Source organism: Anthonomus grandis, chromosome 3, assembly GCF_022605725.1.
Source record: "Anthonomus grandis grandis chromosome 3, icAntGran1.3, whole genome shotgun sequence".
Lineage (NCBI taxonomy): Eukaryota > Metazoa > Arthropoda > Insecta > Coleoptera > Curculionidae > Anthonomus > Anthonomus grandis.
Window position 1 is genome coordinate 12,170,189 of NC_065548.1, and position 24,850 is coordinate 12,195,038.

Sequence of the window (24,850 nt, forward strand, 5' to 3'; positions counted from 1 at the left end):
TTTTTCTTTTTAACAACATAATAGCATTTTATTTGCAAACCAGTTTTGATTTCCAACTGTTCAAGAGACTTTGGAAATTGTTTTTAGCTTTTTGGAGACTGTCTATGTCCTTGAATTGTGGGAAGTCGGTGGCGGCGGTATTTTTGATCTATCCAAAGCATTTGATTGTTTATATCATAAAATACTGTCTAAGATCAATAAATATGATTTAAGGAGCGTGGCATTACAATCGCTGGAGTCTATTAGAGTTACAGTGTCTGGATGTTTATCTGATACTAGATCCATTAAGTCTGGACTAAAAAGTTAGCACCACTATTATTTTTGCCATATGTAAATGACTTAGACTCATTGAGACTACAAGGCAGAAAGGTTTAATTTGCTGATGATACTACTACATTGTGAAGTCATAAAGATTCTGATTACTTTCGAGCTCAGATTTTCGAAAGTTTTAAGTGCTTTAAACAGGCTTGTGTTTAATGTAGGTTAAACCTTTATTATGGAGTTTAAGTGTAATGTCCAGGGAATGATGCTTAGTCAAGAGTCCCCTTGTAAAACAAAGAAAACTCTAAGTTTCTTGGTATTACTATTGATGGTCGTCTTTGATTTAAAGACCATATTTTAAGTCTTGCATGAAAATTATCCTTTAAATGTTTTGCAGTAAGAATGGCAATACATCAGCTGAGAGAAGTGATTGCACGTTTAATGTACTTTTCTTTTGTCGAGTCTTATCTTCGTTATGGCGTACCTTCTAGAGGTTTAAGCAACAAGGAGTGAACATTATTTTTGGGTTTCAAAAAAAAGCAGTTAGATACCTCTGTTCTGCAGGGTTAAGAGATTCTGCAGGGTGAAGAGGGATTCTTCATATCTTCAAAAATTCTAACTCTATTTTGAAACTCGCTCACATATCTTAGTAAAAAAATGTATAATCGCGATCCTCTCTATATTAGACAAACATTAGATATTAAAAAGTTCAAAAGCAGGTTAAAATCACTTTTATTACCTAGCATATTATAGCCTTAATTAATTTTTTAACGATAGCTTTTGAGCTGGGTTCTAACATTAAATTTCATATTTTGTAATACATTTTATTTTTTCTATTATTATTTAATTTACTTCTTCTCGCTTCTCTTTTTGGCAGCAGTTTTACCTATTTTTAAACCTGCTTTGTTATTTTTGTTAATATATTTTCAAAAAACTTTATGGTATAGAAATATATGGTTCTGTGAATTTGTAATTTTTTAGGATGTTGATTCACAATTTTGTCTTAAGTAATATAGCACATTTTATCTCTCTATTGTTCTTAAAAGCTCCTCATTCCAGTTAGTCAAAATCATTGCGTGGTATATAAGATTTTATAAAAATGTAAAGCTTAAATCTTGTGATATGGTACTTCCAGTAATAACGATTAATAATAAAATGCAGGTTCCAATTTGTCTAAATGAACTTGTCTAGACAGACAATATTCCTATGTTAAAATATCAATAACTATTTATTTTTAAAAAATTTAATCAAAAAATATTTTTATTAAAAAAAATAGAAATTCCGATAACTAGGAATTGTGTAAAAGTCATAACTTATTCTTGCGGAATTTAGGTGATTATTTTCGAAACGCAGGTACAAAAATATAATCCATTTTTTACCAATATTTAAATAGCTATATTTCTGCAATTAAGCAAAGCCTCTTAATTATTCTTTTAATGCGCTTTTCTCAAATAGATTTGTAACACGTTTCTATCCTCGTAATCTATTTTTGTGTATTCTCGAGCGATAAAAATGGATATCCTTTGTAACTTTTTTTAGTATGTCCCTTCTCAGAAAGTAGCTATTATTTTCGATAGAAAAGAGCCATATTTTTTCACCATTATACTTCTACTTCTATTCCTATTTCTGATTTTACTTCTGAATCCACTTCTTCAACTTCGACTTAATCTAAATCTTCCTTTCGTACTATAAAATCATAAATATAATACAAAACTACTCAATATTGTTCACTAAAAACTTAAATAACATATTGACAAGAAATCGATGCACATGTCCTCGGGCGACTTATATTTCTTACGAAGGAGCTTCCAAAAAAGAGCAAATGTTTAAAAGGAAAACGGTCGTTTTATTTTTCTCGGCGTGAGAAATTTATCGTCTCTTTAAGCCAGCCGTAATTTGAGGACGTCAGTCAATTTATCACCAGAGGGCGCGAGAAACGGCCAATAAAGGAGGTTGGAATTAGATTCTTGTTAGGGATGCTTATTTGTACGGTGGGTTTAAGCGTTGTCGTCTGGGAATGAGGTTTTGATTAGCTTTTCACATCTTTTTTTCTTCGCTTTTTCTCCCTGTCTGGAATTAACATTTATTGCTCCTTTATTACAAAATATATGGAAAAAAATAGACATATTCATCTCCTCAGACATATTTATCTCAAAATATCATATAGTTATATACATTTATAAACATTTCTAAAAGAAAAATTATTAAAAAGAATTGAATATAATTTGAAATAAGGTTTTCAAAGACAATTGCGTAAATATTTTTGAATTTCAATATTCAATATTATTAATTATATAATAAATTCTATTACATTACTGTTATTATAATATTAATACAACAATCCAAATATACTTTGAACTAGTGGATATTACTACTTTAGTTTATTTTATGTATTATAAATTATGAAAAAACAGGTTTCTTTAAGCATATTGGTATCAGAATAAAATAATAGTAATTTAACATGGGCATTGCTTATGTGGTCATTTTTCAATATTAAATTTGACGTAGTTTTACAAAAAAAATCTATAAATTTAAGTTATTATTATTTATGTTAAATAAAAATAAAAATTATTTTTTTAATGATTGATTAAATTCGCTTAAAAAATATAATTGGGAAAATGTTTTCACCTTCACCTGACGAAAAAAGGTTATATTTAATTTTATTTAATAAAATATAAAACTTTGTTCATTTTAATCTTATCAATTAAAAAAAAATAGTTTTTGCAGTCATAAAACTTTTATAAATAAACAAATAAATCCGTAAAAAAAATACAAAATAAATAAAAAAGACATATTTTTTTTTCTTAATTTTGGATATTTAGAAATTGTGTTTATATAAAATTTATTAATATTTATTTTTTCTTACCGAATATATTTTCTAAAAACAATTAAAAAGTCACTATTTTTAAAATTTCAATAGTTTTTGAAATACGTAAATTATTTATTAATTAATATTTAGTAAATTTACTGAGTAAAAAAAATATAATAATAGTAATGATAATAATAAACATCTATATTTCCATACAGTAAATAATTACGATTATATAAAAATAAGTAAAGTTTAGGGAATAAGGCAATATTTTGCATAATAGCTATGCTTACATAATAACGTACTATATTACTATAGTTGCTATCCTTACTTGACTAACAGTTTTTACAGTCATACAAATTTATTAATTAGTAAATAAATAAATGCAACAAAAATAATATAATATAAAAATTTTTTTTTTAAATAAAATCCCTGAAAATGTTAATTATTTTATTGTGAAAGAGCCCTTCTTAAAAACGTAAAATAATAATTTTTTTTAAATAATATTAAATTATTCTTTTTTTTATTCAATTAATTTTAATAAATAAATTTTCTGGGCATTAATAATTGAACAAATTATTAATTTGAGGTTTATTTTTAATGTGGTTTATATTGTATAAGAATTTAATTTATTAATATATTAATTATTATTTAAAGTTCCACACATTTACTATTTATTAATTAACTTATTTTTACTTATTTATTATTCGTTAATGAATTTATAGAATTTACTATTCATTAAAAACTAATTAATTTAATTTCCGTAAAGTAATATGTTTATTGAATATTTAAAAAATTACAAATAAAATTCATTATTTTGATAAAAAGAATTTAATAATTGAGTCTTACAAATAAAGTCCAAAATTAAACACTGCATAATTTCTTAAAATCGCAAAATATTTCACTTCACTGACTTGTTTTCTTTCTAGAAATAATTTTAATCCTTCTTAAATATTTGTGACTTATTTCGTTAATTTAACCAGATTTGCCGATTAAACCACTTTTTCTAGAATGACCATACAATAGTATTCTAACTTCTGATTATGACAAATAAAAATTCCAAAAATTACTTGTCTACCAATTTACTTTTAGATTTTAACCAGGATGGAAAAAAGGACAACATAACATTCATGGTAAAAAGGATTAAAGTTCACACTCTAGAGGCTCTTAAGGACCCCATGTATCGCTTCCCAAACAACTACGGAGTAGAAAAGTTCTTAGAGTTGTTTTCTGGTAAGTCAATTTATTCCTTCATAAATATGTACTTATCGATAAATATTTCTATGGTTAAAATAATTAAACTGATTCCTATTAAGATTAAGTAAATCAGAACCACGCTGTTTACATGGGAATATGTTATTTGGTTTGGTGTATTGGTAGATGGATAGTTTGGTAGTTCATTTAAAACAAATTTTTGTTCGATTCTGTCAGATATTCCTGTGCTTCTGATACGTAATAACCTATAAAAATAAATTTTAGTTTATTTTTAAATTAAGTTCAAAAACTACCATTATTTCCTTATAATAAAACCTAATTCTTCGTTCCAAAGCATTAAAGTGATTAACTGAGTCAAATTTGAGTTTTTTACATCAATTGATTTGTTCTAGAATTCTACATGTCACTATTCATTTTATTTTACAAAAACAAATTTTTGTTTTTTAATAATATCGATGCTTCTCAGAATTCAAATGCGATTAGCCACTTATGTACTTTTTACTGCATGTATAGGGTCTTAGCCCTTCCTCTTCTTAATGGTAAACTTAATTATAAATATTAATTAGATTTAAAATTAGTACTTACATTATCGTAATAGGTTCCTTGTTAAACTTTTTAGAAAATGCAATATGATTTCCCTTAAGAAAATATCTAAAAAAGATGATTTTATTAATAATTTGTATATGAAAATGCAGTGGCTTATAGCAAACTATTTTTCTTAAACCAAGACTTAATTTATTTAAAAAAATGATTTAAATTTGCAAATCTTTTAATAAAAACTAATAAAATATCGTGTTTTTTTAATATAAAAATATATTTTGAAAGCAATTTAAAATTGCACATTTTTGCAGAATTACTTATAATAAAAACAAGCTTCTTAAAATAAGCAACTGCTATCCAGAAATATTTATTTTCAAGTTCAATATTGAGTTTATTATTTTACTAAAAAATATTCAAATTCCAAAAAAATGGAAAAAGGGTTTTTTCTGGATATTTAAAGCAATTTTATTCAATGCATTTAAAGTAGTTTCATTCGTTTCTTCTATCTATTATACGTCTTATGTCACTGATAATTTACAATTTTTTTAAAGTATATAAACCAGATATTTAAAATAGCTTATTCCAGGTATTTTTAAGTCAGTTCATTTATGTTTTCTAGGCGTTTAAAGCAATTTTTGTATATTTCAGACCTCCATACCTAAAATAACGTTCAATTTTATTCCAAGCTTTTAAAGTCAATTATTATTAATTTTGAATTGGATTACGGCATATATACAATCATTTCTGCTATATTTCAAATAATTTAACTCATTTTTCATGTTATTCCAGGAATCTGAAATCTTTCAAGAGATTCATATATTTTCAAGTATGGTTTTTTTCATACCATCCAGAAATTAGGAATAATATAATCTGGAACTCCTTCGAGGCAGATAAACTCATGGTTTTTTTTCCAGGCATTCAAAGTCATTTTACATTTCTTCTGGACTGTTGTAGATTATAAAAGTCATTTAAAGTCGGAATATTTACAGCCATTTCTTATAAATTTTAATCAATCAATTAATATATGCTCTATTGCCATTAAAATAAATTTGTTGACAAAGCTGTAAAAAGAGATAAAACATATACATTAATTTTTTTTGGATTAATAACCTTGTAGGCAAAGGCAGGAGCATACCATTAGCTTGTAGACTGCTATATTCATCCCTATTTCTTGTGTTCATATTTATAAATTTCGTATGAACCAAGTAAATAGTTTCCAATATAAATAAAGAAAAAAAGGTTAGCATTTTATGAGTGATAAATATCTGTCTACAAAACTCTCTCATATTCACTCTCTCGCTTCTGCAAGACAAAAACACTATACACTTAATAAATAAGTAATGTAAGCATGCGCCCCAGAAACACAAACCTGTTGTTTCTTAAATCGGATTCAATTAAAAAAAAAACATTTCTTGCCATTTTAGAAACAACTTCTTCTGGTACCACCTTAAGTGCATAACAACTTGCGAATATTTAATGACACAACTATGTGATATGGCTTTAAAATTTAATGTCTATGTTATTCAAAATCTGATTTTTCAAAACGCATCATGTAAATTGCATTTAAAATTCATAACACTAGTTTCTTAAATATTTAAGCACAGTTTATTAGAATCACATCATTTCTTAATTTCAATATGTCTGTTAACTGTGGTATTTAGATTTATTGTATTTGTGTCGTGCCACAAAATAGTTGCATCATCCGCAACCTGAATTAGCTTTTTATTCCACTTTTCACAGCAGCGTCCAACATAGTCAAATGCCTTTGTCAAGACACAAAACACTACTGCAGCTTGATACTTTTTGATTTTAATAAAAAAATAATAAAGAATGGGTATCAGGTTCATTTAAGTTATGCATTGGGTTAAAAATTTATGGCCAAAAGAAATATTAGGGAAGTTTATGATAATTTCAAACAAACGTAAATATATTAATTATATACCCGTGCGTATGCTATGATTGAATTCCTGGGATAATATTAAATAAATATGCTGAAATATTATTAAATAAAAAGTAAAAAAAACATTAAAAAACTAATGTTGCAATAGTAAATTTGTAGCAGCATGAAATAGCAAAAAAAATCCTAAAATATAAAGATGAAAATCTTCAAAGTTAAAGATAAAGGTTCGAGGAATGAAAGATTGCATCTGATATTCCCTTGGCACTTTGAAACCCAAATCGCTCCGACCTAATAATTTGCTTTTCAGTTAAATATGATATATATAAGTCGCTTTTTAATCAATTTGTCGATGATTTTTAAGAGGGTATACTAGCACCTCCAAGGTCGCATCAGTTAAATTAAAAAATAACAGTAATAATCCTAGTATAGGTATATAACAGTCAGACGTATTTTCCTTTCTATCTCCTTTAAAACAGATTTATGCTCAAGTAGGCAAAAGAAAGAATGGATCTGGTCCAGCCATATACCTAAAAAACTATTCATAGTTCAAAAAACTCTGAATTTGACCTCCTATTTTATAATCTATGGTACAAAAGTTATTTAACCTATCAGGTTCAATATTCATTTTTACAATATTCCCCTGTTAACCTCTTAGCTCACTTAATATCCTCCCAGCCTCCCCCTGAACATTGTTTGAATCATTTAAGCGCTTTTTAAAGTATTTTTGCATTGCAGCCTTAATTGTTGCTCTGCATAGTGTTCTAGATCTGCCAAAATAGTCAACAAAAGCATGTTATTTACATAAAATTTCCGAATATAGTCTAGTGATCCAAGATTTGCAGCAGATACACTAAGATCTATGATAATTTTTGGTAATTCAAATATTTTAAGTCATTTTCCATTTTACTCCAGGCATTTTAGGTATTTCATTAAATTTTTCATACTATCCAGGAAATGCGCTTGAATGATAGAATTTTCAACACCTTCAGAGCAGATGAAATCATGATTCAAGCATTTCAGGTATTTCATAGATATTTTCATACCATTCAGGAATTGTGAATAATAAAATCTGGAACTCATTTAAGTACATAATTTGAGTGGAACAAGGCTAGAACCACCAGAAAGTAATAAGCAAAAAGCCTTAAAAAAAGTAAAACAATATCCAAGGACACCTACTCATCTAGAAGTAGACCCGCCTAATAAAATGGCAGATTGTTTAACGACAATATAGATAAAAATAATGGGAAAACATCAAGCTACAAGAAAAACGAAGTTCAAATTGAAACCCAAAACAAAGCAATCTTACAAGGAATTCAACATTGACAAACTTAGTACCTGCGAGTGGGAGGACGCTGGCCTTTGTGGATAATCTAACCAAACACCACTATCGAATAGATTGAATCTTGCGAGAAAATTGAGTCTAGAAACTTAAAGAAAACATCTTTTAAAATTACTTTGAGCCGCAAATAATTACTATCATAGAAATTTTATTGGGGGAAAAGACAATGCACTTAGTAAATTACTTCTTTCAAAATAATGATATTCTTTCTGTATGTGAATTCACACGTTTTCTTCCTAATAAGATGAAATTTTGTAATGCCAAAATTATTATATTGAGCGAAGCAAAATGTACAACAGATATAGAAGAAAATTTTGTAAAATGCAATTCGAATTCAAGAGAAACAGGTAGTTTTATTATTTTCATATAAAACAACTTAACATTTATTACCATGGGTCAATATGTGGAAAATAGGAATTATTGGATTCTGTTTACATCAGTACAAATATATGGAAATACATAGCCAAAAAGAGGATAATAATGCTCATTTTATGCATTACATTCATTCATTTTCTTCCATGAATTTTAAGTCATTTATGTTTCTTCAGGATTATTGTGGATAAGAAAATTATGAATTTATAGCCTGGTTTTCCTCTTCCAGGCATTTAAAGTCATTTTAAGTTTCTTCTAGACTGTCGTGGATAACAAAATTTAAAGACACATTTCTTTTTTAATAAACCTAATTTATATGAAACTAATACGATACCTTTCGGGTAATTGGGATACTTGACAATGTACTCCTTTTTTTAAAACCCGTCCCATAATAATCCTACTTTCCAGGACTGAAACCTTATTTTTACATAAATGTTCGGCTTTTAAATTTATCATATTTTCCGGACATTGCTCAGTGTTTACTTTGTTATACCATTGGGGTAACAGTGTACCATTTTCATCCTAAAAAAATATTATTTCAAGATGATAAGTTTTTAAATTAATAAACAAAATTCTAGAAACTTACTGTTAAACTATCATAGACAAACGTGATATTTCTTAGGCATAGCGAATAGGTCTTTTGCTTAGGAAAATCATCCAGCCCAGTAAATGGTGACGGATGATCTACAACAGCTAAACAAGCTACAAGACTAGCGCCCAGTGCATAGCAACATGCCATACCAAAAAAGTGAGCTATGAGTATTTGTATTCTTGTAGAATAACATCTCAGCTTAAGGTCATAACCTAAAAAATACAAATAATTTTTTCAAATATTTTTAATCTTATTCTTACCTGCACCGAAAAAAGACGCCATAACTCCAAGTAGAAACGTCGGTAAAGAATAAATCGTTTCTAGTTTGGGGACTATTTTACGTAATATAAAACAGCTAATCCATAGCAATGCAGTCGATAAGAAAAATTGAACGAATAAGTAAGTCCATAAACTCTTGGAAAAAGTGATAAAGTGTAAGTAATTCGCTGGCTTACCCTCGGGACGCTTAAAATAAAAGTTGTACCTAAAAATCATTTGAATAAAATTTAACTTAAGTTTAAAGCCGTAATTGAAAATTACCAGTTTAAGAAATAAGGATTTGATAAGGTTAATGACTTTGTTTGATTTGTATAAGCGATAGCTGCTAAATACACGTCTGCTTCGTCTTCTAGCAGTTGAATAATCCCCTCAGAAAAACTAGTTACTTGTGTAATATTTGACCTAAAATATAAAGATGTTGGTAAGAGTATAACGGGATAGAAATTGCTGATAATTGTGTCTTAATAACAGAATTTGTAGAGAATATTATTTTGAATATTACATTTTTTTTTAAATTGCAATATAATGATTTAGGTTTCATATTATAAGGTAGTTGTAGAACAGACTTTAAATACCATTACTAAAAGATCAAATATTTCTAAAATTGTTAATATTATATATAAATGTAATTGATAATACTCTTTTGAATAACTTCCCAAAAAGATGGACATAACTTATCCAGAATATGAACATATGCTGAAAGTCTGAAAGCAGGAAAAAAATCCCTGGATACAAACAAATATCTAAAATATATGAAAATAACTTCAAGACTTAAGGAAAAAATGACTTCAATTTGAAATATGCATATAAAAAACAAGCTATAAATGAACAAACTTATACTTCACAGAATTAGTTATTTAATTTTACGTTTGAAGATATTAAGACCATATTAAGAAATTATTTATAATTCCTCAAATGTATAAAAACATATTCTACAAGTGTGAATAACCCAAAAAAATATTTCTCATCCTTGGAAAAGCAGAATCCTGCAGAATCCTTAATAAAGCTCTAAAATATTCAAAAACCAAAAAAATGTTTTCTTATTAAGATAAATAATTAATACCTGAAAGATATGGAAATTTACTTCAAAAGCCTCCAAGATATTAGCAATTATTTTCAATTTAAAAAAAATACGTATGTTATGTGCCTATGGTAGATCGAAAAATAACAATAAATGCCCTCGAAAAATATGGTAAATTATTTCCAATTTTTGAAAATTATGCCAAATGCCTGGAAGAAACAGAATATTTTTTCAAAAGCCTATCTGGTAAACGTAAGAAACAAATTTACAATTTTTGGAAATCATGAAAATTACTGCATGTTTCAGGAATAAAATGAAAAATTATTTCGTTTTATTCCTATTACCCAAAAAAAGAGAAGATTATTTCTAGTTCCTGGAAGCCATAAAAAAAAATACTTGTAAAAAAATAATTCTTATCCTTAAAAGAGCAAAACCCTTAAAGGCCTACACAAAAATTTATTTCAAAATCCTGAAAAAATATAAATTAATTATTTTTAATTCCTAAATCCTAATTCCTAAGCTATTATGTGCATGTGCATATGTTCAGATATCTTCAGAATATAAAGTAAATTATTTTTTTATCTTTGGGAGATGTAAAAATGACGTAAACAGTCTTAAAGAAATAGAAAATTAGTCCAAAAGCCTGGATTATTTTCAATTTCTGGGAAACGTAAAAAAAGCGTCAAATGTATGGAAAATGGAAAAAAAATTTGCCATCCCTGAGCAACCAGAAATTACGCCAAATGAATAGAAAAATCATAAAATAACTCATAAAAACATATTTCCAGTTTTTGAAGAATTAAAAAAAAATCATAGGAATTCCTTAAATATATTAAAAAACTGCTATAATGAAAAATGTCTAAAAGATACTTGCTCACAGCTAATATTTAGATTACGAAAATTCGATCACATTTCACACGCATTTAAAGAGCTTAACTGGTTGAGGATGGACAGACGCAGAGAGTGACACATAGGTAATTTTTATTTAAAGTTTTATTAAACCCCTCCCTTCAATTACAATGCCATTAAACTCTACAATAACTCACCAACTAAATTGCCAACAGATTTGATCAGAAGTCATTTAAATCAAAGTTTAAGAAATATCTTTTACATTTAACGTTCAACCCGTAATTTAGGCCTTTAATTATTTATTTTATTTTTGGCAATTATATATTGTTCTTTATTTGGGTATTTAATGAATTTAATATAGTTAATTTTTATCTTGTAGCTTAAGTTTATGACTGTTGAGTAGGGTTCAGTAGAGTAGCTGTCTTAGTTACACTGCGCCCTGCTTCTCGGGTACTTAATTAAAGAATGTTATTATTCTTAACTACATCTGTAAATTTTGAATAAAAGACATTTATTATTATTATTATTATATAGTAAATTATTTATAATTCTTGGATGACTTAAAACTGATGTTATGTCCCTAGAAGACACATAAATGCCCCTGGTAACAAAGACCACCGGCAAATAAACTAATAATTTAATATTTAGGTGAAAAAAAAGGCGACTCTTACTCGAACTTCAAAAACTCTTCAAGAATATTCCAAAAGTCTCCTAGAAACCCAGCTAGTTTCCCAGTTTCTGTATTGACATTTAGGTATGGCACCATCTAAAAATTATAAAAAAAAAATAGAACAAAATTTTAAAGTAAAATTCTTTATCCTACATGATGTGTAACAACTTGTATGTTCTGACCAATTAAACTACTAGTATCCAATCTTCTTTTTCTTGCGAAATATTTTAGTAAGCTTTGCTTCGTAAAAAAATTTACAAAGTCTTTTTTAGTAGAATTCCAAATCCACAATTCTGCATCCTATTACTAAAAAATTAAAATATCAATTTGTATTAAACTAGGCAACACTTACACATATTTTAAGAAAAATCAACACAAATAACACCAAACCTTTCATTTTAACTTAAAGTCTTGATCTACCACCTCTGACTGAGGCAAATCATTACATATAATAAATGCTTTCCAAAAAAAAAACATCCATTGCCGTCCAAGATAATTTTATTTTTATTAGGCATAACTAAAATGGGTACGATTGGATTTTTTTTAAATATAATTTCAACGTTACGCCTCTGTAAAAATCTGTACTTTTCTCACAATACATCATTTGCCTAATTGGAAAATATAGTACAGACATGGTCCCGCCTTTTTTATTTATATTCCCTTTACGCCTCCGGTGATTTATATCGTTTTAATTTGCTATTAGGTAGGTTTTTTTCTGAATAAAAAATTCGATCATTCATTTACTTCATTTAATTAATAGTAGGACCTATTTCACCCCATTCTTCAATTTAATGCTCTTACCCTTTGTATGCCGCAAACGTCCCTTTAACAGATCACCGATCCCTTTTTGGGGTGGGTCAAACCATTTTCCGGTGTACTGGATCTCCTTTTAAGCTTTCTTTGGATTCGTCGTTCCGGATTTTTTCGAAAATAACCTTTTTCTACTTTTGTGGACAAAATATGATCCTTTGTGAGAGTTTTTCTTGCCTCCAGCAACATTTTTTATTTATTGAACCTATAAAATATTCACTTTTGTATTACTTGTATTTAGTTGTATCATTAAAATTCTATTTGAACCAAGATGTTTAGAATGTGTAAATATTTGAACCAAGATATTTAGAATGTGCTAATATTGAATGTTCTTAAATAAAAACAAGTACTCACACACTGCATTATTAAAAATTAATTAGCAAATCTATTATTGTTGTATATGTGAATAAGCCTGCTTTCAGTAAGTGAGATTTGCCAAATTTAATATCTATTTAACTGGTGCACTAATACCAAATAAAATATGTAGGTAACTAACAATGAAACGTTAAACAATTTAAATCAACGTCAAGTCACGTCTGGTAGTGACATTATCGCTGCACCCCAGGGGATGCGAAGGGTGTTTGCCTTTTCTCCGGACTTTGAATATTTACTATGTGCCAGCAGTGTATTCTATGTATATCGGATGCACACGACAACGTGTGCGGACAGAAGGGCAACTTACGAGCTACCATAAATTCCTTGTCGGTCCACGATGTGTCTTGGCCAGTAACGGAATCACCTGTCAGCGACAACAGTTTGTTTATATTTAGGAGATTGAGAATGGTGGCAGTTTGTTGTAGAGGGTGTTCCATTTTAGAGGAAAAAATGGCATGTTTGTTAACTTTCCCCGTATTACAGATTCGATGAAATTTAGTTCGAAATTTTTGAACATCATAATAAAAAAATCAATGTTTGTACCCATATTTTGTTTAGTATTGTATATGTTTAGTACCAATATCGCTGCCTAAAAAACTATACTGTTCTAGAATTCGGGAATTTAGGGCTGAAAATAAATTTATAAGTCTGTCCTAAGTTGTAGTGTTTTTTTTTGTGGGTTGCTTATTAATACAATAAGCTTTAAATTATCAACATCTCTGACCCAGCTTTGTTGACGTTGTTTTCCCTAATATTTATCCTCTACTTGGGAATAAAATCCTTGGGTAGTGTCTTATTTTGGTTATGTTTGTCATTATTGTAAATGATCGGTGGGGATTATCTTGTGAAATTGTAGGTTCGAGTAATGACTATCTTTGTTCTTTTTCTGAGGAGCAAAACACCTTCCTAAAAAGCCGAAAGTCGGTTATATTTTGAGATAATATATAGTTGCCTATAGTCGTTCTTTAAGACGTACTAATGCCTAGACCCTTCTAAGATCCTAAGGTCAGGTCTTTTTGTTGTCGATTTTTCGTAGAAACTATACTTAGGTTCCACGTGTCTTTTAGGGTCCTTATGGTTCCCTACAGTTACATACCATTACCTACCATGTGTAAAATCCTGTTGTAGGGAATGTTTTCTATTGCTAGGGACTTGTCTTGTTGATCAGGTCTGGGTGTGAAATTCCCATCGGAGTACTATCAGTACCTGTTACACCAGGCTTCAGTTTCAGTAAGAGCACTTGTCATTTGTTTCATTTATTTAACTTCATTAGTTCCAACTTCAGTAAACAACCTCTCTGAAAGAGAGTTTAGTTTCTTTATTTTTTATAAATAAGTATATAACTTATGCCAAAGGTAGATATTTAGCAATTACATATCTACCTTTGGCATAAGGTAGATATGTAACCAATACCTATATATCTTCTTATGGGAATTATAATTCTACTTGCATTTCCTAAATATTTCAGTTTTCCAATAATTTTTGAACTAACTGGAAAACAAATCATTGAATGAATATAAAAGTTACGTGATATCACCCCTGACTTACAATAAGGATCAAACATTTTTTGACCTAGAAGATAACGAATAAAAGAACTTTAGGTTTTCAAATATAACGTCAATAGCTTGAAAACTGCATAAAACTTATATATAAACAGCAATGCACTGAAGAAGGTCCAATAAGTGATCGAAACGTCTCTTAAGAAATAATAATTTCATTTATTTCCTGTCCTGTGAACCAAAAATCTTTTGCTCTTTACAAAAATTGTAACAAAAATTTTAAGTTACAAGTTTATTAAGATTTTCTACTACTATATAGATAATACCATAGATAATTTTTCTTTGTATTTAAACTTAATTTTCCTTCGTTGCATAATTTTGTAATAAATAAATTTTAATAAATTTGTAAGTTTGTCTAAAATTTGCAATATCGAAATTAGATTTCTTTCTTGTCTTGCCTCGGTTTTAGATGTCTAAAAATTTTAAAAAAATTACTGGTTTTAAAATATTAAAAGAATAAACTATTAAGGATTTTTATAACTGCTTGATAAAAATCAATTATTACTTTATTATCATTATTTATTTATTACAGGTAGTTAAAGTATTCAGCAGTTACATTTTGTATTTAATTATTTTTTATATCTTGAATTTATTGTAAATATATAAATAAATAAAAGCGAAATGGTAAAATTCTTGCTATTATTAAAACTGATAGAATCTTATTTTGTGTTTAACTGAGTTATATTTCTTTTTATTCACAAAATTTAAAAATAAAATAGGTTACAAAGTTCCTGAAAAAATAATGTTTACATAAATATGTGAACACTTAAATCTATAGAAAATTTTCACTCCGTATCACTCTGGTTTTTGCTCTGGTTTTGGTTGTGCAACCGCACTATTAAACATAACTGTTTAAATAATAATAGGGCTGCAGATGAGAGCAAATGAACAGCTCTATTTCTATTAGACTTCTCTAAGGCATTTGATACTATAAACTACCAACTCATTCGTTCAATCTTCAATGTTCTTGGAGTTTCAAAGCATGCAAATACACTTTTGATCGATTATCTTTCCAATAGATTCCAGTTTGCTGAAACATTAGATAGATGGAAGATCAGAATATGGCAGGGTTAAGCGACCCTCAGATCATTAATTATTATTGACTGTTTTTAATTAATACTGAGAGGTTGCATAATATATTGGGTCAATAAAAAAGAGTTTGATTTTTATTTTGCGATGATAATTTATTGTGTTGTGTGTGGATAATATTTCACAATTATTTAAGTTTTCAAATAAGAAAGAGTAATTGTAACAAAAACAAATAACTACGGATTCAAAAGCAAAAAAAAGAAAGAAAAAATATACTAGAAGTAACAGAAGTTTACCATTCTTTGCCAACTTTGTGGAATATAAAAAGCAAAGACTATAGCAACAGGGATAAAAAAATTAATAATGGAAGAAATTGTTGCGGAAATATAGGAAGAAATATATAAATATATATAATATATATAAATATAATGATCGGTAACAATTAATTAGTAGACTAAATTCATTAGGTACCAACTTCAGGAAAGAGCTGAAAAAAATAATTGACTTAGCGTAATAGGTACAAATAATGAAGTAGAGCTAATATTAAGGTATTTCAGTTAAATGAAATACGTAATAGCTTTTGAAAAACCATGCATATAGCAGAATACTATGGAAATTGAAAATGTTGAGAGCCAGGATGTATGTAATAATACTGATATAATAACTAGGCACGAAAAAAAAACAGAACTAGCTATTGAGCAATAAATTGCTCAAATATATTGCATTGCTTAGAGAGGACTAGCAATATTATACTGTACAATGTTTTGTGCAATTATATTTATCGTATGTGGTCTACTTAAGCTGTGGTATTCTACAAGATTCCTGTTTATGTCCTTTGCTCTTTAATACTTATACTAATAACCTTACTAGTTGCCTAAAATTTTGCAAAGTAAATTAATATGCTGATGATACATAGCTTTTTTTGATCTGAATATCATTATTTCTTTCATTTGAATATATTAATGTGGAATAAGCCATAAAAGGATCTACACAGATTGTCATTACATTCAAATTGTTATGGTCTTTTTATCAACCCATTCAAGTTAAAACCTATGAAGTTGAATCCGTTTTAACCATAAACATGGGTGATCCTTTCTACAAAAAGCATATACCGCACTGAAGTAACTTTATCCTCATAGGTATTTACTATCGGAATATGTAAAAATTAAGCTGACTGACACTTTAGTTTTGAGCCATTTTAACTATTATGGTTTACTCACCTCTCACCGTCTAAATTTCACAAACACAAAAAATTCAACGGGTATAAAAATCTTGAAATTAGAAACGAGCCACTCTCTCATTAACTGAAAGACTGTTATTGGCTAGATATAGTGAAAAGACGCAAATTACAATGTTTGGTCTTACTTCAAAAAGTTATACGCAAAAAATGTATTCCTTACTTACTAAAGAAGATAATACATCGAACAGACGTTTATAACTTGAATTTAAAAAGTTAATTACTTCACCATCTCATAAGATCAATCTATTTCAGCGACCTATAACTTCTATTGGCTGAAATTCAAGCAGATCTATAAGCTTTATCTGAAAAACTTTTCTAAAAAAAGGTAAAAATTCTGCTTGTTGATGTAATCGATATTTATATACGAGGGTATTCCAGAACCTACTATATATAATTAACGTGGTGATACCACCTTAGTGTTCAAGAATTAAGTGCCTAAATTCATCAATACGACTTTATTGCGAATTAATAGCTTTTTCAATATTTACTATTATGTTTTTTAATTTTGCTGGCATAATATATTAGTATAACTAAAGCCAGGCGTAATTCTACAAAAATTTTGTTTTAAGGATCGGACAAAAATATTTAAATATTTGTTTTCCTTGTATAAAACACCCTGTAGATTTGATAAGTGTTTGGTATTTGTTTAAACTGTTTATGAAAGAACAATAAATTATGAACAAAATACGATAAAAAAAGTATTTGTAAGCAAAAAATATTAATAAAGTGTTGTGAGATGTGATTTTTCTATAACTTTTTTATATTTATTTTAAGTATTTATTCACAAGTTTTTATTATTTAAAATTTCTTATAACAAATTTAATTTTTTTTAATGGCATATCCTATCTAGTAAATTCAAACAAATAAATATTATTAAACTGTTACAAATAAAATAAACAACATGAATATAATAGAAGTAGAAAAACGTCAAAAATTTGTTATGGTAAATTTTTAAAATGCATTTCATCAGAATTTATTTATTATACCTTTTGCCATAAATATGATACATAAAGAGAAATATATTCTGTTCACTTTTCTTACACAGTGTATTTATTTTTATTTTTTGATAATAAATGATTTTCATTTTATTTGATTTATATGCGTTTGAACACAAAAACTATTTATTTGAATATATTTAAAATGAAACTTCTAAGAAATGTGTTAAGGTTAACTTTAGCATAATAGGTATTAATTAACCCGATCATTAATCAATTATTTGACCCTGTGTCTAATGGAATGTGAATTTTCGATAGTCCAGACATGGAAATTTCTTACATTAAAAACACTATCCCGCGTAAATTGGACCGCACCAGTGAATACATTTCAGAAAACATCCCTCTATGCGCTTGTATACATTGCGACAAAGCAACTCTAAATACCTGGTCTCCCTTTTGTAATCCTTGTACCTGTTGAATATGATAGGAATTTGAATTTTCTTTAACAATCGTCTTAGGTTTTTCACGCACAATGTCCAAAATGTTTTCTTCCAAAGGTTCTTCATTTGAAGTTTTCTGAACGTGTATATAAAATCAGTGGAGGGAAAGTGCCGTTTTCTCTTAAATAAATTAAAAACTTTGGCAAAATTTTGGCGATTTGATATTGCTTTGCCTGGAAAACATCTTTTATATACCTGGACCATTGCTTTTCCATTACCGTCACAATATCCTTAAACGAAAATACTATCTGCATATGAAAATAGTATAACTTTTCCGTTTACAATAAGATGCTTGTTAAGACCTATTTTTGACAAGTTGTCAAAAATAGGTTAAGCAATAACAATGAATATAACTTAAAACAAAACTCATCAAAATAATTTAAATGTAATGAAATAACAGCAAAGATTGATGAAGATAGTTTACATCCTTTTAATTTTTTTTCTAACTTCTTCATGCGTGCTAAATTACTTGGAACACCCTTGTTTCTATTGTCTTATTTTTTCGGTTTTCTGAGGATAATAATAGTATTGTGTAATATTTTTGAATGGTACATTCGTTTTTTCGATTTCTTTGTTTTTGAAGTAATTTTTTTTATAGTTGTATGATTTCTTTTTATAAATCAATGGCAAAAAATACGGTTTTTACTCTTTAACGGAATATCATGTACATACATAAAATATTGATTTGACTAGGGAAAAATTCTGACGTAGAAGATGAAAACCAGGCAAAAATGTTAACGAGACAAAATCATTAATAAAGAATGTTCAAGTGAAGAAATCTCAAAATTGAATTCTAAATTAAAAATTCATTTTTTATGCTTTCTCACTGCGATAAGATATACGAATAAAAATTTAACTTTTTCATGTTTTTTCCTTTAACAACTTTTAATTTTAATAGTTGTATCATCTAAAAAACTTTGATCGCAACTAAATAATAAATTTGAAGTCGATCAGTTCGAAGTTAAAGATACTTTAATATTTAATCACGCATATCTCGCTCTCATACTCTGCATACATAATAAATATACACCAGCAAGATACGTTGTCAAAACACACAAGATTCTGCGGCAAACGTTATTACACGTTCGACCTAAGAGATGGCATCACGTAGGAATCCGGTACACAAATTTTCAGCCAAACTATGCGCTTAATTGCTTATCAGTGTAATACCTTCTTCGGCATACATGTTTACCTCGTTAATAACTTGTAAGCCTAAGGGACTACAATATAACCAACGTTTGATGTATTCTATAATATGTTGTGATATATAATATAAATATAAATTGTTTTCATTTCTAAGGGTGGAATTATTAACGTGGAATTTATATACCTAGGGAATAGTTTAGGGTTACTAAATAATGGTAAAGACAACAAAAAATCGTCACTTGTATATTTTTTTTTGGATTTACCAATTAATTACTTTTATTCCTTGATTGCGTATTTTTATTTTAAATTTAGATAAAAAAGGATACTACGTCATATCATAGTCCTAAATCACGCATTAATGTGAATTAATTATATTTCATTTTATTCCGCAACTCCCATCAAGGAAATGAATTTTCCATAAATTTTATTATTCTTATTGATTACTGGAAAACAATTTGGCTAATTAAACGAATGGCGTTCTAAGTGGGCCTAACCAATTTATTTTCATTTTTTACCAGTTCAACCCTTTGTGATTGACGGATGCAAACTTAAAATAACTTGGTTACTTTGCTTATAAATTTCTTCCTTTAAAAAAATTAGGAAAAACAATATCAATTTCTGGTCATCCACTTTTAATGACTTTTTAATTATTATAATTAACGTAACACAACTGAAGGCCTATGAAAGTTTTTCATTTTCAGTCCTTTGTAATTAAGGGATAAAAGTAAAAAAAAAGTTTATAAATTTATAATAAAACCTTGATCAATATTATACAAATGGATCGGGGAAGGGAATGTTGAACGCAAATTTATAAATTAATTTAATCCCTTAATCACAGATTGTCAAACGTAGAAGATATAAGCCTCTGGTTGCATTTAAATCTATGCTACATATATAAAAATATACTTGCTTGACCGATTTATGTAATGTAATTTCAGTGAAGGGTTTTCGTTTTTTATATTGAATCCTTTGTGTGGACCGAAAAATTAAGGTTAATCACCAGCACCATCAAAATTCACTATTAGTTTAATTGACCTAATGAGTAAAGAAATGTGTGTTTAAAAATGACTTCAATGATTAACATGTGTAATATTTATAGATTTATAGAATTAATTACTAAATAAAAGCTTTTATTGCATGTTTTATGAATGAATATTGCAATAGAAGCCCATGCTGAAGATTGTCTACGTTCAATTCCTTTAAAAATAGGACGTGAAAAATTAAAATAGCTCAGTTTCTATTTATTTTAATTAACTAAATGGTTCTCCAGTAATTAATAAAAATTTTAAATTAGTTTATTAAAAACTTTAAATTTTCTTAACATTTTCCTGATCAACCTAATTAACTTCACTAAAGGTTATTTATTTGGAGCTTCATTATTTTTCAACATTTGTTATCAAGTAATAAAAAATGAAAATTTCTGAAGTAATACGTATAAAAGTATACTGGTATTTCCAATATCCATTTTCAAGATTAATAAAAGCAAATAAAAATAAACATTTTTCACATTATCAAAATATTTTCTATCAGAAATATTTTATCAACTAATTTCAACCCTTTGTAATTTAGGTGTAAAAATTAAATTTACTTACCAACATCTTCTTTTTCCATATGTAGGTTAATTGAGTTGAAATTTTTTCAGTAATTATTAAAAAAATATTTGTTGATAATTGACGTCTTTGCTCGATCTGTGTAAATTTATAGAGTTCAAGGATTTTCTTCAATTCCAATATTTTGTTAAATAGAAAACACTTTCTTGGTATATTCAGAATTTAAATACAAAATTTATTTATTTCCAATATACATTCAAGATTTTTATTGCTACAGTTCAACTTTACATAGAAATAAATAAGAAAGAACCACTGAAAACGTTTAGGATTTGTTCGTGGAAGTTCTGCCGATATTTATATACGAGTAGAATACATGATATCTTACTTAATGAACAATAATACAAAATATAAATAAAAACCTAATTATTCTACTTTACCCAATATTAAAAATTATAATTAAACATATATATGGGGTGCGATGTCTTCTAACTTTTTTTATATATATTATTCTCATTTTTTTATGCTGAGAATAATATATTATTTTTATTTATTCGATGTTTAGGATTCATTTTAATATTATTGATCTGAATTTTTTAACAATTTTCTTAATATAGATATACCACTTTAATAAATTATGTATATATACCCCGAGATATTTTATATGTTGGGTTTCCTGTATGTTAACTAAGTGGTGCTTTATGGTTAAGCTTGAAAATCCGGAACTGTTCTTTTGAAAGTAGTAATAGTGTATTTGGTTTTTTTATTTTGATGGTTAATGACATGATTAAGAATATAAACCCTTTTACTGTCTATAGTTTGTATTTTATATTCTTATTACAATTTGCTAATATTTTAATTAGTTAATTGGTATTGTAATTTGTAGCAATGAATCTAGATTTAAGAAAAAAATAAAAATCACACTCTTGATCAATTTGTATCTTTATAATTTTTTTTAAATTTTCTCCAAGAAAATCTATATATTGCAAATTTTGTATAACTTAACGATATTTCTTCGCAATTTTAAGTAAGGGAAACTCACTTAATGAACTAAGCCCTCTAAAAGTAAACTCAACAAATCCCAAATAATAATATAACCCTTTTCGACCCCTACAGAAGTTGCTGGGTTAAAGTGACCAATTTCTATCATACTAACAAACTTAAAATCATTCAAATAAGTATACTTTAAGACTACATATACTGAGACATATATGATACGTAATCAAAAAAGATAAAATACATTTATTTTATTTATTTATTCCAAACCTTTATCTAGTTCTTACCTGAACAAACAAGTAACCATAAAAAAGTAGGGAGTAACAAATAATAAAATGAGAGAAATATCATTGGTATGCTGAAGTCGCTCTGCCGCAATAAAACGTGGCATTTTATTAGAAGCTTAAACTCATGTCAAAGGAGTGGTGTCAAGTAACGAGTTACTTCTTTCTTTGTTCGCCTTTTAACAAAGGATTTTAAATTGCTGTTATGTGATAGGAAATAATTAGGTATAATTATTCTTGTAAGTTGTAAAAGGGCTTTTAAGCTCGCATTGCATAAGTCGCATTTTATGGAAGGGAAGTCTAATTAAAATATTACCACCAATTCCTTACTATATAATTTTTGTTTTTTATGCAATGGATGCGTCTGCTTCATATTTTGATGTACCACTTTGATATGATTAAATTTGTAATACTGATATAAAAATTATTTTTAATTGTTTAAAAATACAAATAAAAGAATATTTTTTTTCATTTTAACTTCACCACTGAGATCGTTTCTATGTGGCTAAGAGAAAATGATTGAATAAAAGATTTTTTTAGTTGAATATTAGTGTAAGCTTTTTAATTGCAATGAGTCAATAATGAGATTTTTTTTCAAAACGATTAAATAAATGTGTTTCTGATTAGATTGAGATTAGATTAGGTTGAGGAAGCCAATAATGCTCTCACTGACTGTTAAACTAATCTTTTTTCCATTTCAATTTTCCAATCACATATTTTATACTGCTTTTAGATCAATGAATCTTAAATATTGTAAGAAAATCTAAGGCCAAATTTTCAGTTGTATGATAAACCTTAACATTCTACTAGTTTTCGTTATGTTTAAGAACTCTCGCCCATAATCAATTTGCATGCCGTTACAATTATATCTGGTGGCAAGATTCAAGACGATAAAATATCTCTTTTTTGGTATTTTAACAATGTTTCGATTTCGGTGTGTTTATCCTAAAGACTATAAAAGTAGTTTTTCCCTATTTAAAAAGTTTATAAAACTGGAAAAGAGTCGAAAAAATTTTGAATACATACGTTTGTCGTATATTATATTGCATTTTCTTGTTGATAATAGGTGGATAAACCATTAAAACCACTCTTTACCATGCTGATAAAAGATGCAAATATTTTTTAATTCGATGAGTTTTTAATATCACTACAAGGCTAAAAAAAATTTATTTTGACTGGTCTCGATAAATATATAAAATCATTCCCTTAATAAATGTTTTATTTTTTCAATATGACAAAAAAAATAGTGATTATAGATGGATAAATACATAGAATAAGTGATCTAATGAAATCAAATATATCTAATACAATTTTTTTTTGTATTTGTATTTTTTCAAACTTTTAATGCATACAAGATATATTGAGTGGTATAATAAGACCTGCTAACTAAAAGACATTTTTCTTTACTAATCTTGGGATAATAAAAATCACTACTAAGATGAACATTCTATTATTTCCAAACCCAAAAACCTTGTGTCTACTGGTTACACATAGGTATAATGATGAAATAGAACGCATCGTTTAGCAATTTAAGTGTGTCTGAATCAATTTTAGATTCTGTTTATGTGTGTAGTACGTTATGCTAAATAAATATATATTATTATAATCTCCTATAAATTTATTAATATTTTAATAATACACACAATAAAGATTATTATTAGGATTTTCTTATTGGCCAAAAACGGACCAATTTAAAAAAATCACGGTTCAGCATATTTTAACAGTTCTGAGCTTTTGAAGAAAATAACTTCTTTTTCCTGATAATAAGTTAATAAATATTTAAAATCACTGCTCATTTTTAAATATTTACATGTTGATAATGTTGTCAATGCCTGCTGAACTAAACATTTTACAATTTTCCGAGCAATAAAAGGAAAACACATTTGTTATCCTGCTTTTAGATCAATAAATCTTTAAAAAAAACTTAAACCTGAATTTTTTGTTGTACAATAAATAAACCTTAATATTCTACTAGTTTTCGGTATGCTTGAGAATTCGTGTTCATAATCGAGTTACATGTTAATAAAAATTTGTGATTGGATTTAAGTCATTCTGAATTCAGATCCTAAGGACTCTAAAAGTAGTTTTTTTACTTCTTTACGATGGTAGTTCCACAAGTAACCGATCCAATAAAGAAAATACAAAAATTTTGTAAAAAATATTTTTATTTTGTAACATATTCTCTTTCCAGGTACACTTTTCCCAGGGGTGGTCAATAAGTTTGATAACCTTTTTATACTAAGAACTGGTGCTCCTCAAAATAGCCATTTACTGCAAGCATCATCACTTCTTCATCACCAATCCTGGTCCACTCAGTCATTTTTTCAAATGTGGAAACAAAAAACAATCGTTCGTTAATTTTGGTTATTGCAATAACGAATTTGTGAGCTGGTGCATGTTGATGAAACTCACACTTTCTTCTTAGACAAATGCGGCCGTTTATGATTAGTTTCTTCAATTAAATATAGCAATAAGTTGATACTTTTACGTTTCTAAAATAGTGAATGAAAATTATACCAGGTCTATCCCTGAAAACCAACACCATGACTTTGCCTGCAGATGAAAAGATTTTCACGTTATTT

At 27.5% G+C, this 24,850-nt stretch overlaps 1 protein-coding gene and 1 long non-coding RNA gene across 2 annotated transcripts in view; one reads left to right on the forward strand and one right to left on the reverse strand.

Annotated features, from left to right (window-relative positions):
- Window positions 1-24,850, forward strand: part of LOC126733859 (disintegrin and metalloproteinase domain-containing protein 10-like) — a 213,734-nt gene that overhangs the window by 156,829 nt on the left and 32,055 nt on the right. The window contains 1 exon segment of the mRNA XM_050437279.1: window positions 4,163-4,303. Coding sequence (XP_050293236.1) covers window positions 4,163-4,303 — 141 coding nt within the window.
- On the reverse strand, window positions 12,485-13,411 carry LOC126733860 (uncharacterized). Its single transcript, XR_007659893.1, has 3 exons — window positions 13,012-13,411; window positions 12,649-12,862; window positions 12,485-12,562 (listed from the first exon to the last, which is right to left on the reverse strand). It is a non-coding gene; the product is annotated as an uncharacterized LOC126733860 (long non-coding RNA).